Genomic DNA, 17355 nt, shown 5'->3' with positions numbered 1-17355 from the left:
AGTAAAACTAGTGCTGGTTCAAGTACCTCCAAACGCCTCAACATATAATAGGTAGAGTTCCAGCGTGTCTCTACATCAATAATAGGTTTAAGGTACTTAATTTCTTTTAAGTTGCACAAGAGGCGAAGATTATCACATAGACGGGTCGAATTTTTAATGCTATTCATTAGTTTACGAGCCTTTTTAATGGAATCGTTAACTAGTTTTAGTCCCTCTTTCACACCTAAGTTTAGGACGTGTGCAGCGCACCGGTAGTGAGAAAAAATCATGGATGAAAACCCATCATCCATATCTAAAGCAATCTCTCTCCCGCAAACTATCATAGCAGATTCATTATCTGTTGTGAGCGCGACGATTTTATTGGAAATATTGAACTCCTCCAAAGTTCGCATTATTTCTCTTGCCATATTTGCTCCAGAATGGCTAACTGTAAAAGGGACGATATCAAGAAGAAAATTCTGGAGTTTCCAGTTGGAATCCACATAATGTATAGTGAGTCCTAAAAATGCCTCCCGATTTATGGTAGACGTCCACATATCTGCCGTTAACGTGAATTTTCCTTCGATTTTATGGAGTTTGTTGATAACTGCGTCTCTTCGGTTTGTAAATGTAGCGATTATTAAGTCTATTTAAATAGAAAGAAAATTAGATGTTATTATGTGAGTTTTAAAAAGTTTTTTAAAATAAATTACCTTTTGCCTTATGTCTATCAGGAATAATATATCGCGGGCAGAAAAAATTGATGAACATTTTAAAATAATGGTTTTCAACAACCGTGAATGGCTGAAGGTCACAGATCAACCAATCAGTAAGGTATTTATCGTGAATTTGTTGTTCTTCTTTATCAAAAGGATCTCTTTTTTCAATTACAACGTATTTTTTCTTAGGTACACTTAAACTATGTTTATTAAGATGCTTTCGCAAAGTACTAACGCTCGTTGTTATTCTGTATCTATTGGAACATATTTTGCAAATATTATAGCCTGGAGCATATGATGGATTTTTATCAAAGTATTGCCATACAGCACTTCCTAACGTAGTTGTTATATCCGAAGCATCAGTATCTGATCCTATATTCATACGTGACAACTGGCTAGCTGTCTCATCAAGGTCTAAAACATCTTCCCACTCTTCATCAAACTCTTCATCATCAAGCACTAAATCTTCTTGGTCAGGAACAAATTCTTCGTCACTTAATGACATTCCGAGATGAGAGTGGATTTTTTTTAAGTAATCTTTTTAGATTATCAGTATTTATTTATTACAGATTCTTTTTTAGGCAAATCATCATATTGATAGGGACGATTATGTTAATTTCATAGTGTACGGGATCAAATACAAGTTTCTTAACCGATTAATTATTATTTCAACTTAAAGGAACAATCAAAATTTCCTATTTTGTATATTTATAATTATCGTAACTTTTCCGTTTAATTCAAACATTTTTCAGTTCTTTGATTATTGGTGAATTTTTTCGTATGGTGTTTTAAAAAATAATCGTAAGAATTAGAAAACTTTTGCCTTTTAGCATCTAACCGACGTAAAATATATTTGATCTTTGACGAATAATTGAAATGGTTATATTATTTGTCTTTTTATTATTTAACTGAAAAAAAAATTAAAAAAAATCAATGACGTAATTATGATATAATATTTATATTATGACGTATTTCTGAAAAATAATATCATCCATTTTTGATTTCAGCCAATTGGCGTAACAACAAACGACCATTATAATATTATATATAATTATAAACCGAACCGAACTGCTCGAGTCAAACGGTTCAGTTCTAGAGAACCGGAACCGGTTCTCGGTTCCGGCTCGGTTCTCAGTTCAGAACCGTGCTCAAGCCGCTCATTTGTGGAACTTCCCCATCCCTAACTATATGATGAGAAAAGAAAGTAGATGGAATTATATTTTTAAAAACCTAATATTCCACCTTTGAAGTTCTTATAAAGTATTTTATTTTCATCATATTAAGATTTGTATTATTAATTATTATTTGTTTAATACAACATGCGAAAAAATCAACCGTACAATACATATTTAGCTAACCGTACAATACATGTTTTTGTAGTACCTATCGCACATCCCAAGGAATTTAATTGATGTAGTAAACACATTAATTAAGATATTTCAAATAACAATATTGTTGAAGTGTTATTTGTTTCATTTGTAAGATAAAAATTGAAGTAATTTTTATACATTTATATCAACTAGTTTTAACTTTTATATCAGGATCGGAAATTATATACAACAAAATCAACAAAATTTATTATATCAAGAATATAAAATAATCAAGTTAATCAAGTAAATAATTTAAAAATACATTAAAATTTAAATTATTTAGCGTAATTCTTAATAATTATATAAAAAAATTCATTTGGATGCAAAATTAACTAAATAAATAAATTAATTAAAATAAAATACTAATACACTGATGAAAATAAACGTTAAACAGAATTTTGAATTGTAATCGTGAAAAAAAAAAAGTTTTTGAAAGTCAAGAATATTATATTATAAATATCTAATATTGTCGGCAACGTCAACTAAAGTTTAGTTGTTAATTACCTTTAAATAATGATTTTGTTCAACCTGTTTTCTGTTTGAACCTTAAAAATAATATTAATCATAGAAAAATCAATAAATTACATCTTAATTAGTATTTAATTGAGAAATAATAAATTGTGAAGTTTCCATTTAATTAATTAAAAATTTTATTAGTATCTTTAAGAATTATTTTACATTATGAAATTATCATTAATACCTGAAAATTTCGTGCTTATTATATTATCATTAATCAACAATTTTTTGGTTCAAGAAGGTTCTTAAAATCGAGCAATCTGCAGTACTTGCTTCCGAATGTGTTTTGTATGATAATCCTAAACTAGTTGATGGAATGATGTTATTTAATGAATTGTTTATTTCTGTTTCTTCAATTTTGTGGTTGCAATTCTACTGGTTCATATCTCCATTTGTTTATAGCATCTTTAACTTCTCTTGCTATCGGTCGATTTAGTGGATTTGCATCTAAATATCTCTTAAGAAATATACAATTAATTTAGTTACTTTAATATTGAACCCTTGGCATATTCTTATTACTAAATTTTTTATCATGGCTTAAATGTATGAGGGTAGTCCAGAAATTACTTCATACATAATTATGCCAAAACTATAATTATTAGCAGCCTTTGTATAATTTTATCCTCTTAAAATTTTAGGAGCTATATAAGTTAAAACACAATGTTATTTTCTGATTCAATATAATTTGCGTGTTTACATAATCCCATATCAGTTATAGCAGTATCATATTTAAGCTTTAATATATTTTTAATATGTAAATCTCAATGAATTTATTCCTTTCATGAATACGTTCCAATTATAATATCATAATATAATCGATCTTTCCATTCCAATTTAATTTTCTATATTCTTTATCTAAATAATTTCGTAAACTTCCATTTTCCGCATAATTTAAAACTATAATATAATTTTTTGTTTCCGAATCCTGAGTTATTCCATAAAATCCAATAATAAAAGCATTGGTTATTTTATTATGTAATGTAACCTATACTAAATAAAAATAAAACAATATATTAGCAAGATTAACTTAATTATGAAAACATCAGAATAATCATGCATAAATTCCAAAGTACCATTTTTTGAATTATCTAAACTTTCCAGAGCTACGAACATGTTTTTGTTATATCTACTCCAACAACTTTACTCAAATAAGTGCTATGGTGTAGTAGTAACAACGGAATACAACGCAGCATATGTTGCGTAGGTCTTACAATTTATCTTCCACATCAAAAAAAGCTCAGGCACGTGATTCAGTGTACGCGTGATTTGATATATGGCGCAGTTTTGATTGTTCTAAATTCCCAACTAGCGTAATATTTTTTTTTGAATTTTTTTGGCGTAATAAAAATATATATGTATATATATTTTTATAAAATTTTATGTCAGAAAAAAAATTTAATTTTTGATTATACCTTTTTTATAAAAAAATTAGGATTTATTAAGTACTAATTCTGTGACATGTACTGTAGAATTATTCTGTTTATACTTCTAATTATTATTTATTTTATAGTTTTTGTGATATAACAGAGATAATATAAAGTATGACAACGATGTTGTATAGGGTTATGATGTAGTAGGACACGCATGCGACTTGTTTAACTTTAAGCCATGGTTTCTTATTAGTCAACAGGTGATTGTTTTTTGCATTAATTCTAATGTTATAATCGCTTGATTTGAAGCACCAACTACTTTACTAAACTGTAATTTGTCTAAAAATCAACTTTAGACGATTTATTTGATAAAAATCAAGTTATAACAGAAATTCACACTAATTTGTTCACTTATATTCTGCGATAATAAACGTACAAATTTTGTGTGTAAATTTTCAAATTACGTAATCTTTTCCTTTTACAACTTTTACAATTTGTTTCGTCATTTCTTCGGTTCACGTGACTCACGTGATTCAACATTTCAATAGCGTGATTGACCATTCTTTATTTGACGTTTTTGATTTATGCACCTGCAGCACCTGCAGAAACTGCAAGTTCACCACATTAATCATCACTCTGTTTATCACCTGTACCGCACAATATTTATTTATATTATGCATGAGCGTGACAATTAACTCGTCTAATTAATATTTGCTTTGTTTACGAAATTTTGTGAAACTCGCTCCGGAATTTGTTAATCCATAAATTTCATTTTTAATAAAAAAAAAAATTTATGTTTATCTCACATTATGACTTCTATTCGAGAAGACATAGTTTTTGATGCAATTAATAGAGCATTTGCATTAACAGATTTTAATACTCAAGATACCATAGACAAACAATTTGAATTTATGCAACAAACTATTCTTGCTGACAAATCTCTTACAAAAGATGAAAAATCATATGCAGCAGTAAAATTATTAAATAAAGATTTTGACTATTATAAAATTCTTGAAAATGAAGGAATAAAAAGAATTTGTGAAAATTGTCATGATGAATGTTTAGCTACATTATACTGTGAACATTGTGTTCGAAATTATTTAAAATCAAAATTTTCAAACTGGACATCTGGAAATAATGATATTGATAATTTAATACAACAATGTCAAATGGAAACACTTCAACCAGATAGTATAGTAGAATGGATCCCATATGATAAATTACAAAATATTGAATATTTAACTAAAGGTGGATGTTCTGAAATTTATGAAGCATATTGGATTGATGGATTTTATGAAGAATGGGATTCAAAAGAAAAACAATTAAAAAGATATGGAGGACATAATGTAGTACTCAAAAAGTTAGAAAATGTTGAAAGTGCTAATAAAAGTTGGTTTGAAGAGGTATGTAATTTAAAATTATTTGAAAAAGTGATTAAAATAATTACTATATAATAATATCCATTATTTTTTATAGGGTAAATCTCATTTATCTATAAGTAACAAATATGGTCAAATTGTTAAATGCTATGGTATAACAAAAGATCCATCAGATGGGAATTATATGCTTGTAATGTTTGAATTGGATAATAATTTAAGAGGATATTTACATCAAAATCATAATAAACTTACATGGAAAAGAAGAATTCAAATTATTGATGATATAGTGTATGGTGTGTCTAGAATTCATAAAGAAAATGCAATTCACAGAGATTTGCATTCTGGAAACATATTATATAATGGAGATACTTATATAAGTGATCTTGGATTTTGTGGACCAGCTGATAAACCATTAAATAGTATATATGGAAATCTTCCTTATATAGCTCCCGAAGTTATTGTAAAAATGAAATATTCTTTTGCGTCTGACGTATATAGTATTGGCATGCTTATGTGGGAAATCTCATCCGGACAACCACCATTTGTTTATAAACATAATTATGATCTTGCACTAAAAATAATAAATGGAATGAGACCAAGAATAATACCGGGAACTCCTTTAAAATATAAAGAACTAATGGAACAATGTTGGGATGCTGATCCAACAAAAAGACCTGATATCTATACTCTTTATGATGAAACAAGTTCTTTATATAGATCATATCTCATCAATGAAAGTGAAGAACAACAGACAAATAACATTACAAGCATAGATAACTTTCAATTAAATACAAATTTTAGCATTAGTTCTACTAACTCTATTAACTCCTTTTTTAGAAATTCTAGTAGCAGAGTTTATTATTTTAAAGATTTGCCTGAACCAAGAAATGCAACAAAAGGTAAAAAAAATTTATTTATCAAGATTAGTTAACATCATAATAACTGGACATCTATATTTTTATTTAATAGAAGAACAAGAAGGTAATCATCAATATTTGTCAAAACAAATTATATATGGAAAAGTATACTAGTATTTATAACGTTTGTTTTTATAGCTTATCATAGTATACAATTTGACTTTGATTTACAAGATGGCATGATTACAGGTAATAATTAATACAAAATTTTGAAATTTCTTAATTGAAATAATTTAATATTTTATTTATTTTTTAAGAAGTAAAAGACGAATCTATTAAAAGAAGTTACATTAATGGTAATGAGTCATTTTATGAATTATTTATCAGCAATAAGTAAAATAATTAATTTTCTATTACTTAAAAGTAGAAGGACAAGATGATTTAACTATTAACCCTAAGAAAATAAAGTTTGATAATAGTGATAAAGGTAATTATTTCTAGATCTAAGAAATTTTATTTCGTTATTATAAAATTATTTAAGAATTATACGTGTAATAAAATAGGATACTTACAATTTTATTTTAATCTTAAAATTAGATGATGATGATATAAGTAATCCCAATTTTCATCCAGAAGAACAGGCTGAATTAAAAGTTTCTGACTGTAAGTATATTTTTAGAATATCTTCTTGCGTACTATTATTAATATTAACTTATAATAACCAATTTTTAGGTAAGATGGATCTTAATTATCTTTTAAATTAAATTTTATTATTAGTTATTTAGAATTATTTAAACACTAAGGTTTAGAGTAGCAATATTTGCAAGTTTCTTAGTTTGTAATTTGAATAATTCACTTTATTTATGAGTTATATATGATTTAATAAAATTAAACAATTTCTTTTTTATAAGCTAAATTATGATCTATATAACAAATCACGTAATATCATAATATGTAATACCATAAAAATTAGCTATTTTAAACTTTTATAATAGATAAACACTTTTTTGAATTTTTTTGCGTACTAATAAAATAATATATTTATAAAATTTTATCAGAAAAAAAAATTAATTTTTGACGTACCTTTTTTATAAAAAAAAATTAGAATTTATAAGTATTAATTCTGTGATATGTAGTAGAATTATTCTGTTTATAAACAAATTTGCAAATCTTTTTTCTTCCAATTCATTATTTATTTTATATAAATTTTTGTAATATATCAGAAACAATATGATAAAGTATGACAACGATACTGTATAGAGTTATGATGTAGTGGGACACGCGTGCGACTTGTTTAACTTTAAACCATGGTTTCTTATTAATCGACAATAGATCGTTTTTATATAATTATTCGAATGTTATAATCGCTTGATTTGAAGCACCAACTACTTTACTAAACTGTAATTTGTCTATAAATCAACTTTAGAAGATTTATTTGATATAAATCAAGTTATAACAGAAATTCTCACTAATTTGTTCAATTACACTGCGATAATAAACGTACAAATATTGTGTGTAAATTTTCAAATTACGTAATCTTTTCCTTTTACAATTTGTTTCGTTATTTCTTTGGTTCACGTGACTCACGTGATTTAAAATTTCAATAGCGTGATTGACCATTCTTTATTTGAACGTTTTTGATTTATGCACCTGCAGCCCCTGCAGCCCCTGCAAGTTCACCACATTAATCATCACTCTGTTTATCACCTGTACTGTACAATATTTATTTATATTATGCATGAGCGTGACAATTAACTCGTCTAATTAATATTTGCTTTGTTTACGAAATTTTGTGAAACTCGCTCCGGAATTTGTTAATCCATAAATTTCATTTTTAATAAAAAAAAAATTTATGTTTATCTCACATTATGACTTCTATTCGAGAAAACATAGTTTTTGCTGCATGTCATAGAGCATATGCATTAACAGATTATAATACTCAAGATACCATAGATAAACGACTTGAATTTATGCAACAAACTATTCTTGATGACAAATCTCTTACAAAAGATGAAAAATCAAATGCAGTGAAATTATTAAATAAAGAATTTGACTATTATAAAATTTTTTATAATGAAGGAACAAAAAGAATTTGTGAAAATTGTCATGATGAATGTTTAGCTACATTATACTGTGAACATTGTGTTCGAAATTATTTAAAATCAAAATTTTCAAACTGGACATCTGGAAATAATGATATTGATAATTTAATACAACAATGTCAAATGGAAACACTTAAACCAAATAGAATAGTAGAATGGATCCCATATGATAAATTACAAAATATTGAATATTTAACTAAAGGTGGATGTTCTGAAATTTATGAAGCATATTGGATTGATGGACATTATGATGAATGGGATTCAAAAGAAAAACAATTAAAAAGATATGAAGGACATTATGTAGTACTCAAAAAGTTAGAAAATGTTGAAAGTGCTAATAAAAGTTGGTTTGAAGAGGTATGTAATTTAAAATTATTTGAAAAAGTGATTAAAATAATTACTATATAGTAATATCCATTATTTTTTATAGTGTAAATCTCATTTATCTATAAGTAACAAATATGGTCATGTTGTTCAATGCTATGGTATAACAAAAGATCCATCAGATGGGAATTATATGCTTGTAATGTTTGAATTGCATAATAATTTAAGAGAATATTTACAACAAAATAATAATAAACTCACATGGAAAAGAAGAATTCATATTATTTATCATATATTGTATGGTGTATCTAGAATTCATAAAGAAAATGCAATTCACAGAGATTTGCATTCTGGAAATATATTATTTGGTAAAATAGATGTTCGTATAAGCGATCTTGGGTTTTGTGGACCAGCTGATAAACCATTAAATAGTATATATGGAAATCTTCCTTATATAGCTCTTGAAGTTATTGTAAAAATGAAATATTCTTTTGCGTCTGATGTATATAGTATTGGTATGCTTATGTGGGAAATCTCATCCGGACAACCACCTTTTGTTTATAAACATAATTATGATCTTACACTGAAAATAATAAATGGAATGAGGCCAAGAATAATACCGGGAACTCCTTTAAAATATAAAGAACTAATGGAACAATGTTGGGATGCTGACCCATCAAAAAGACCTGATATTGATACTCTTTATGATGAAATAAAATCTTTATATAGATCATATCTTATTAATGAAAATGATGAACAACAGACAAATAACATTACAAGCATAGACAACTTTCAATTAAATACAAATTTTAGTATTAGTTCTACTAACTCTATTAACTCCTTTTTTAGAAATTCTAGTAGCAGAGTTTATTATTTTAAAGATTTGCCTGAACCAAGAAATGCAACAAAAGGTAAAAAAAATTTATTTATCAAGATTAGTTAACATCATAATAGCTGGTCATCTATATTTTTATTTAATAGAAGAACAAGAAGGTAATCATCAATATTTGTCAAAACAAATTATATATGGAAAAGTATAGTATTTATAACGTTTGTTTTATAGCTTATCATAGTATACAATTTGACTTTGATTTACAAGATGGCATGATTACAGGTAATAATTAATACAAAATTTTGAAATTTCTTAATTGAAATAATTTAACAGTTTATTTATTTTTTTTTTTAAGAAGTAAAAGACGAATCTAATAAAAGAATTTATTTTAATGGTAATGAGTTATTTTATGAAATGTTTGTCAGCTGTAAGTAAAAATAATTGATTTTCTATTACTTAAAAGTAGAAGGACAAGATGATTTAACTATTAACCCTAAAAAAATAAAGTTAGATAATAATGATAAAGGTAATTATTTCTAGATCTAAGAAATTTTATTTCGTTATTATAAAATTATTTAAGAATTATACGTGTAATAAAATAGGATACTTACAATTTTATTTTAATCTTAAAGTTAGATGATGATGATCCCAATTTTCATTCAGAAGAACAGGCTGAATTAAAAGTTTCTGACTGTAAGTATATTTTTAGAATATCTTCTTGCGTACTATTATTAATATTAACTTATAATAACCAATTTTTAGGTAAGATGGATCTTAATTATCTTTTAAATTAAATTTTATTATTAGTTATTTAGAATTATTTAAACACTAAGGTTTAGAGTAGCAATATTTGCAGGTTTCTTAGTTTGTAATTTGAATAATTCACTTTATTTATAAGTTATATATGATTTAATAAAATTAAACAATTTCTTTTTTATAAACTAAATTATGATCTATATAACAAATCACGTAATGTCATAATATGTAATACCATAAAAAATTAGCTATTTTAAACTTTTATAATGATCCAAAATCAGGATGTTGCGATCAAGTAGTTGCGGATACTGCAAAAAATAAAAAAATTGGAAAATTTTAAATGATTGTATCGGAAATTTAATAGAACTCCCGCTTAAGTAATTATTTATAATTTATATAAAGTAATTTTTTTTTAATTGACGTGAAAATTTTTTTATTTTAGGTTACTTTGAATTAGGTTAGATAAATAATTAATTCTACAACTGTTACTCAACTTGAATCTTAAAACACTTGAATTCAAGTGAGTATGATGTTTGGTAAAAAAATGTATTTGCTTTTTTTTTGGCTTATTAAATTTTTTTGATTTTTAATTTTTTTAGACTGACGTCTGAACAAATAGCAAGACTTGATGTGTTATCTAAGCTATCTGAAATCTCATTTCCTCATTCGGTTAATAATAAGATTGATAACTACCGTTATAAATAGAAATTATTAAATTTAAATGTATTTTTATATTTTGAAGAAGTACATATCGGCGGATTTGTTTCATCGCCTAAATATGCTGAATTTTTGCATTATGCAGGCACAGAAAAGTTAAGGATGCGTTGCACGATATCCATAAAGATGTGATTAAAAAAAATACAATTTTGATACGATTTTAATTTTGGCTGGAATTATACATAATTTTGGCCAGATTTATGATACGTAGATCGATGTAACATCATATGATAACGCTAAAATGTTTTTTTACTTTCGCTTTCTTTTTAATTTAATTTCTAATTTTAAAAAGTACACAAGTAGTAGTATATGAGTCTACAAGTTAAAACTTAAAAATTGATTTTTAAATTATAAATTTAATATATTACAGTATTTATAATACTTAAATTTAAGTATAATAAGAAAAATAAACATTTGAACGCTCAACACTTATGACAAAAAAATAATAAAATATAAAGATAACCACCCAAACTCTTTTCAAAAATTCACTTTCAAAATATCCTTACAATAAGTCTTCTCAAATGAACCTATATAAGCAAAAAAGGGGGAATTTAGAACAATATTTTTTACAAAAATTCTTAGATCTAAAAGGTAAAAAGAAAAAAAAAGAAACAGAAAACTAGTCAAAAGAATAAAAAAAATCTCCAGCACTAAATATTCATACAACTCACAAACTGACATACCCTAACTCCCTAAGTCGGATGGATTGTGACTATGTCGGATGGGTTAAAACACGGTTTTTTTATAAAATATTTTTTTTTAACGTTGTGAAGTTCAAAAAAAAAAAATTTTTTTAATTGATATGTGAAATCTTGTGTTTGCTGATCAGTTTAGTATTACGCAAAAAAGGAAAAGGAGGTCGTCTAAAGCGGGGGCAAATCACGTGATTCGGTGTAATTTTAATTAGATTAATTTTTTATAAAGAAAGATTAATAGAAACTTTAAAATCATAATATAAGCGTATTTTTATCTGCTTTGCAAGTTTACTTAAGGAAAAAAAGTGGATTATGAATATTGTTTTTGACTTTACATATGAATGAACGAAACTTTGCCGATCATATCCAAAAATGGATAACGAAATTGAAAAAGTCAAATAAATCAAAAACAGCATTCAAAACCCTACTCTGCGCTCTAAGTAAACTTGCAGAGCAGGCAAAAATGCATTTAGGATGTGTGTTTAGAATGGTTGAATATATGGTAAAAAGTTTTATTTTATGAAAACAATTTTTTTCGAAGTCACGTGATTTGCCCCTGCTTTAGACGACCTCCGCAAAAGGCAATAAAGTAATTTTAACCCGTGAATCAAATCCCCTTATGATATGTATAATTATTACAAAAATATTTTTGTTTAATAATAAAGTTTCGATCTACTGTACGTCTCTATAGGTTATTCTTTTATATACGATATACTAGAAAAAATCAGCTGTTACAGCATACTGCACACAGCATACAAATTCTCTCATCAATTAGACTAAAAGAGCTAAAAGGATTGTTTAATCGACCGACCAAATTTATTTTTTAATACAAATACTAAATTTACATATCTAATTATGTTCGTGCTAAATGATTTTAGTTAAAATAGTCAGGAAAGTTACAAAATGAGAAAAAAGGTGTGAAATAAAAACAAAAAATTCATACAATTATCAAAAAAAAAAATGACATCAAGGTCAAACTCATTATACAATATATCATTAACTAGGATGTTAAGGAGGTAAAACAAGTAGTGACGTGACAATATGAATGTACTCTTATGAAGATTAATGAAATTTATATCTATACTAATATTATACACAGGTCGAAGAGATATGGTTTACATATATAGTATATATATAAATAACTCTATATAATGCGATACGGTACGATATGGAGTGAGAGGTACGAATAATTTATGATTGTTTTATCTGCTGATCTCAATTCCATTAGAATTTGATTCATTGAAAGAAAATTTAAAAAATTGGGAAGAATGACTTTATTATTGTAAAAAATCTAATTATCAAGTTTCAGAAAATTTTTTTATAAATTTAGATAGCAAATTTTTGCATGTTTATAAAAAAAAAATATAATATCAAATATATTTTTTACAATATATAAAGAAAGTGGGGTTGATAATTTTATTATATAGTACGTAATGAATAAATGGAATTATTATTTTTTGAAATTTTAATAAATAGCTTCTTGTCAGCTGGACGCAATTTGAACACCTTGTTAATAATCAGGCTTGTGTTATTTATTACAAGTACAATCTTCATATATTTTGGCTTCGTACTGTACCTGCAACTTTAATGATAGTATGCGGCAAAACAGTAGGTACGGTATGATTAGTAAATTGATTATCATACCAACGTAACAATTTAAATAATACCTTTTTTAATGTCATTTTCAGCAATATTAATGATATTTATTCGAACAGGAGAAAATGATTGGCAATCTATAATTAATTTTACGGGCTTCGTTATTAATAAAAAAAAATTTTTTTAGAATTTCGTGTTTTTTATTATACAAACTTTTTTAATGAACAAAAAAAAACAATATGTAGTAACTCTTTTGGCTAAGGGAATTATTTAAAAATTCGCACTATGGGATATATATGTAAAACTGTGCAAGTGTAAAAGATAAAAAAAATAAATAAATAAAAAGCCAAACTAAAACTAAATAAAGGTTTAAAAACAAAATAAGAACCAAAATTAACTTATTTTTGGTCAAAATGGTTCAAAAATAAATCATTTATAATTTAAATTAGCGTCAGAATCTTATGTTCCTCCATAATGAAGTTGAAGACGTGGAATTTTAGCGACTAACTCTGTAAGTGGATATCATATCACATGATGAGATGATCCAGTAAAAAGGGGTATTAACCGATTTTAGCGATTATTAAACTTCTCCTGTTAACTTTATTTTATTTAATAATTGTATTAAAATATAATAAAAATAGTAAAATTTTTTACGTGATTCATATAGTTATAGGTACGCTGTACCCGGAAGTGTACGAAATTTTTTATTATAAATGAAAGGTTTTAAAAATTTGTAATATATTCAAAAATATTTACACGTATCGATAACAAATTTTAGAACTGTAATCATTTTTTCTTTTGAAAATTTAAATAAATATCATGAAAAGTTATTTTTATATTTTCAGAACCTTGAAAAAAATGACACATTTAAAAAAGTAATGAAATACAAAATGGGAAGATATTTTTGATATAACGATAAAATTAAAATAGTATCGAATTGAAATAACAACTTAAAAAATATATTGGTCACTCAGAAATAATCACATAATATATTATGTTGTTTTACATTTAGGTATAAATGTACAAGTTATATTACAATAAAAGCGTTCGTATAGATTTTTTTATTCATATTTCTACTTATATAATATATTTTATGACCATAATGTTAGATTATTATTACGAAAAGTAAAAGGATTCATTCAAAAATTGTACATTCTCACTAATATTAAAACACTAGTACTAACATATATTAAATCTTACAAACTCATAAAAGAATATATAAACCCTAAAAAAGTTAAAGCTATAAAAAATTTTATCCGTTATTTCTGTAAAACTCCGTAAAAATGAGCCTTTCACGGTTCCATTCACGGAAAATGTAAATAATTGGAAATATGAACCTTTTACGGAAAAAAGATGGAATATAAAACCAGATCAACCTTTTTTACAGGGTTATTCTGAGAATAATCATTCAAAAAGTTTTAAGGTTTTATTTGGCAATTGGAAAGGGTTGATTTGTATTAGTGAATCAGTCGATCAATTCTAAAAATGGTTGGATAACTTTATACTTTGGTATTTAAAAAATTATCAATCTATGCCAGATTTGGTGTTAAAAAAAAAATAGAAAAAGAATTATTGAATATTTCTTTTTTGATAATTATTATTACTATAGGTATTATAAGTAATTAAATGTTTAAAAAAATGCATTGCCGCTGCATTTTTTAGTAAATATTATAAATTAATTTTATTTATTCTTTAGGCTTGATCAGCAAAATTGGGATTTTTTTTTCTAATTAACTATTAAATTAAAATTAATATTTTATCATCAAATTGATCTTCATTAACTTCAAAATCGGATGGCGAGTTTTGATGGCACATGTATAACGATATTTTTTATCTTTTGGGTTTAGATTGGGTTCAGTGAGATGCTGTGGTGGTAAGCACAAATCGGAATTACGTTAGTCAGCAATGATGCGATTCAAATAAAATCAACGGACTAATCTTTTTATATCCTCTTTTTCATTTTTTTTTTTATTTTTAATTAATAATCTTAAAGTTGCTACTGCAGTGATAGAAATTGGATTCGCGCAGTTAGAACACCACAAAAAAATTTTCGGTAACGTGACTTTGTACTATTAATCTAATAATAATATCGATAAAAATAATATTTTCACAGCCTCACCTGTTAGTATTAGCGTGTTTTGTGTTTATTTCCAGTAATTTCTTTGAAATTTTATATTATTCTTTTATTATAGTTTTTCTATTCTATTTTCTTAATTTTATTATATTTTACTTTGTTGTGAATATAAAAACGCTTTTTTTATATATTAAATACAATTTTTTTTACAACCTGGAAGTATAAAGGTAAACTATCAAGTTTGAATAAGACTTTTCTATTTAATACATTATAAAAATTATCTTTTTATTGCAATTATTATAATTAATACAAAGAACTATTGTCAAATTTCTAAAATAATAAATAATTTCATCGCTAATTTTAATAAAAAAAACCAACAATAAATTTTATAAAGTGTTTCTTTATATTTTTTTTTATGAAAATTTTTCAAAGATAAATGTTGTACGAAATAAATCTGGCCAATAAAATTCGTTAAATCACGTTATCGAAAATTTTTGACGTTATAAAAGCGCATATGACTTCATATGTTGCGCAAAACATTAATGAATAATTTGCCCTACGTAATTGAATTTTCAAACTGATCGACAAATCGCCTATTAGTATAGTTCGAATTTGTCAAAAGTCCATTCAAAACCATAGCCCCTTTTTCTCATTGTTATAATCATAATTGCGTTATACAGTAGATCCCTTACAATGATCAGTCTTTATCAGTTATAAAGTACAAACAAGAAAATTTGTAATGAAATATTCGTTTGTTCTGATTGGATGACTATTTGATTGTTATTAACATCCCTTACGACATTATTTTCCATTTTTTAAAAATAAAGCAGATATCGTACTTCAAAAAATGGAGTTTATTAATAAAAAACTGGATGCAATTATTAAGAAACGTAGACAGGAAATTGAAGATACACCATTGAATGAACATTTACCACATGATATATTGACATCAATGATTATTAAAAATACACTTCGTGATGTTGATTATATCGAAGCTGGCAAAGTCACGAGAGCTATGACTGATACTGAAATTCGCGTTAATTTATTTGATGGACTTCTTGGAGTTAATAAAGTAAGTAACTTTTAGAAAAATCATAAATGCGACGCTTTAATTTGAAATTATTTTAATCATTCTTTTTTTTTTAATTCATAGACTGCGAATATGTTTTCATTCATTATATATTATATTTCACGTAATCCAGATGTGAAAAGAAAATGCTAAAAGAAATTGATAGTATATTCCAAGATGATAAAATACGACCAATCACAAAAGATGATTATTATAGTTTAAGCTACTGTGAAGCAATTGTAAAAGAAGTAGCTCGAATTCTCCCAGCTATGCGCTCATTTTCAAGATATACTGATAAATCTGATAAAATAGCAGGATATCAATGGCCAGTTGACATACTGTTTATAATTGATATTCATAATAAAGATGATTATTGGGAAGAACCTAATAGATTAATCCTGATAGATGGATGGTTGAAAATTTTGAGCCAAAGAAGAATTCTTTTATATTATGTTTGGTGGAGGATTAAGATCATGTCCAGGAAGAAAGTTAGTAATGATTGAATTAGTTTGTTCGATAGCTTTATTGTTTAGAAAATATGATGTTAATTTAGTAGATATGAATTCGCTCATTAAATGTAAAGCTGATTATGTCAAATTAATAGTTGAAATTAAACCAAGAAATTGATTTGTTGTTGTCATAATTTTCATTAGTTGAGATTAAACAAAGAAATTGGCTTTCTTATATTATTTGTAAAAATAAGTTTATATACCGCTGATTATTGATGAATTAAAATTTATTTAAGTATTTTTATTATTGTTGTTACTTAAAAGTTCTTAAATACAACCGTGAAGTCATTTCGGTTATATCACCGCATATATAGTAAGCATTTTATACGTTAAAACGAACGCTTGAAAAAAAATTTAATAATAGTGTAATATAAAAAGTTTAACTTCCATAAACAATTCTCATTTTTGTTATAGATTTGTTAAAATATTTGAAGTGATATGGCTTCCACTAGGGAAATCTTGATGTGCGCGATTGAAACTTGTCCAATTTG

The 17355-nt window shown here is 25.6% G+C and overlaps 2 protein-coding genes across 2 annotated transcripts; both read left to right on the top strand.

Moving 5' to 3' along the window:
* Positions 1-5970: 5970 nt before the first annotated feature.
* Positions 5971-6954, top strand: OCT59_026956 (uncharacterized protein; the record flags this gene model as incomplete). Its single annotated transcript, XM_066136608.1, has 7 exons — positions 5971-6232; positions 6303-6314; positions 6389-6439; positions 6508-6546; positions 6618-6677; positions 6788-6853; positions 6923-6954. The coding sequence occupies 7 exons, from the start codon at positions 5971-5973 to the stop codon at positions 6952-6954; spliced, it is 522 nt and encodes a 173-aa protein (XP_065993079.1).
* Positions 6955-9265: 2311 nt separating this feature from the next.
* OCT59_026955 (uncharacterized protein) lies at positions 9266-10242 on the top strand (the record flags this gene model as incomplete). Its single annotated transcript, XM_066136607.1, has 7 exons — positions 9266-9527; positions 9598-9609; positions 9680-9730; positions 9804-9842; positions 9915-9974; positions 10085-10141; positions 10211-10242. The coding sequence occupies 7 exons, from the start codon at positions 9266-9268 to the stop codon at positions 10240-10242; spliced, it is 513 nt and encodes a 170-aa protein (XP_065993078.1).
* Between the last annotated feature and the right edge of the window lie 7113 nt (positions 10243-17355).

The sequence above is a fragment of the Rhizophagus irregularis genome, chromosome 7 (genome assembly GCF_026210795.1).
Source record: "Rhizophagus irregularis chromosome 7, complete sequence".
NCBI lineage: Eukaryota > Fungi > Glomeromycota > Glomeromycetes > Glomerales > Glomeraceae > Rhizophagus > Rhizophagus irregularis.
This window is presented reverse-complemented; position numbering and strand designations above follow the sequence as displayed.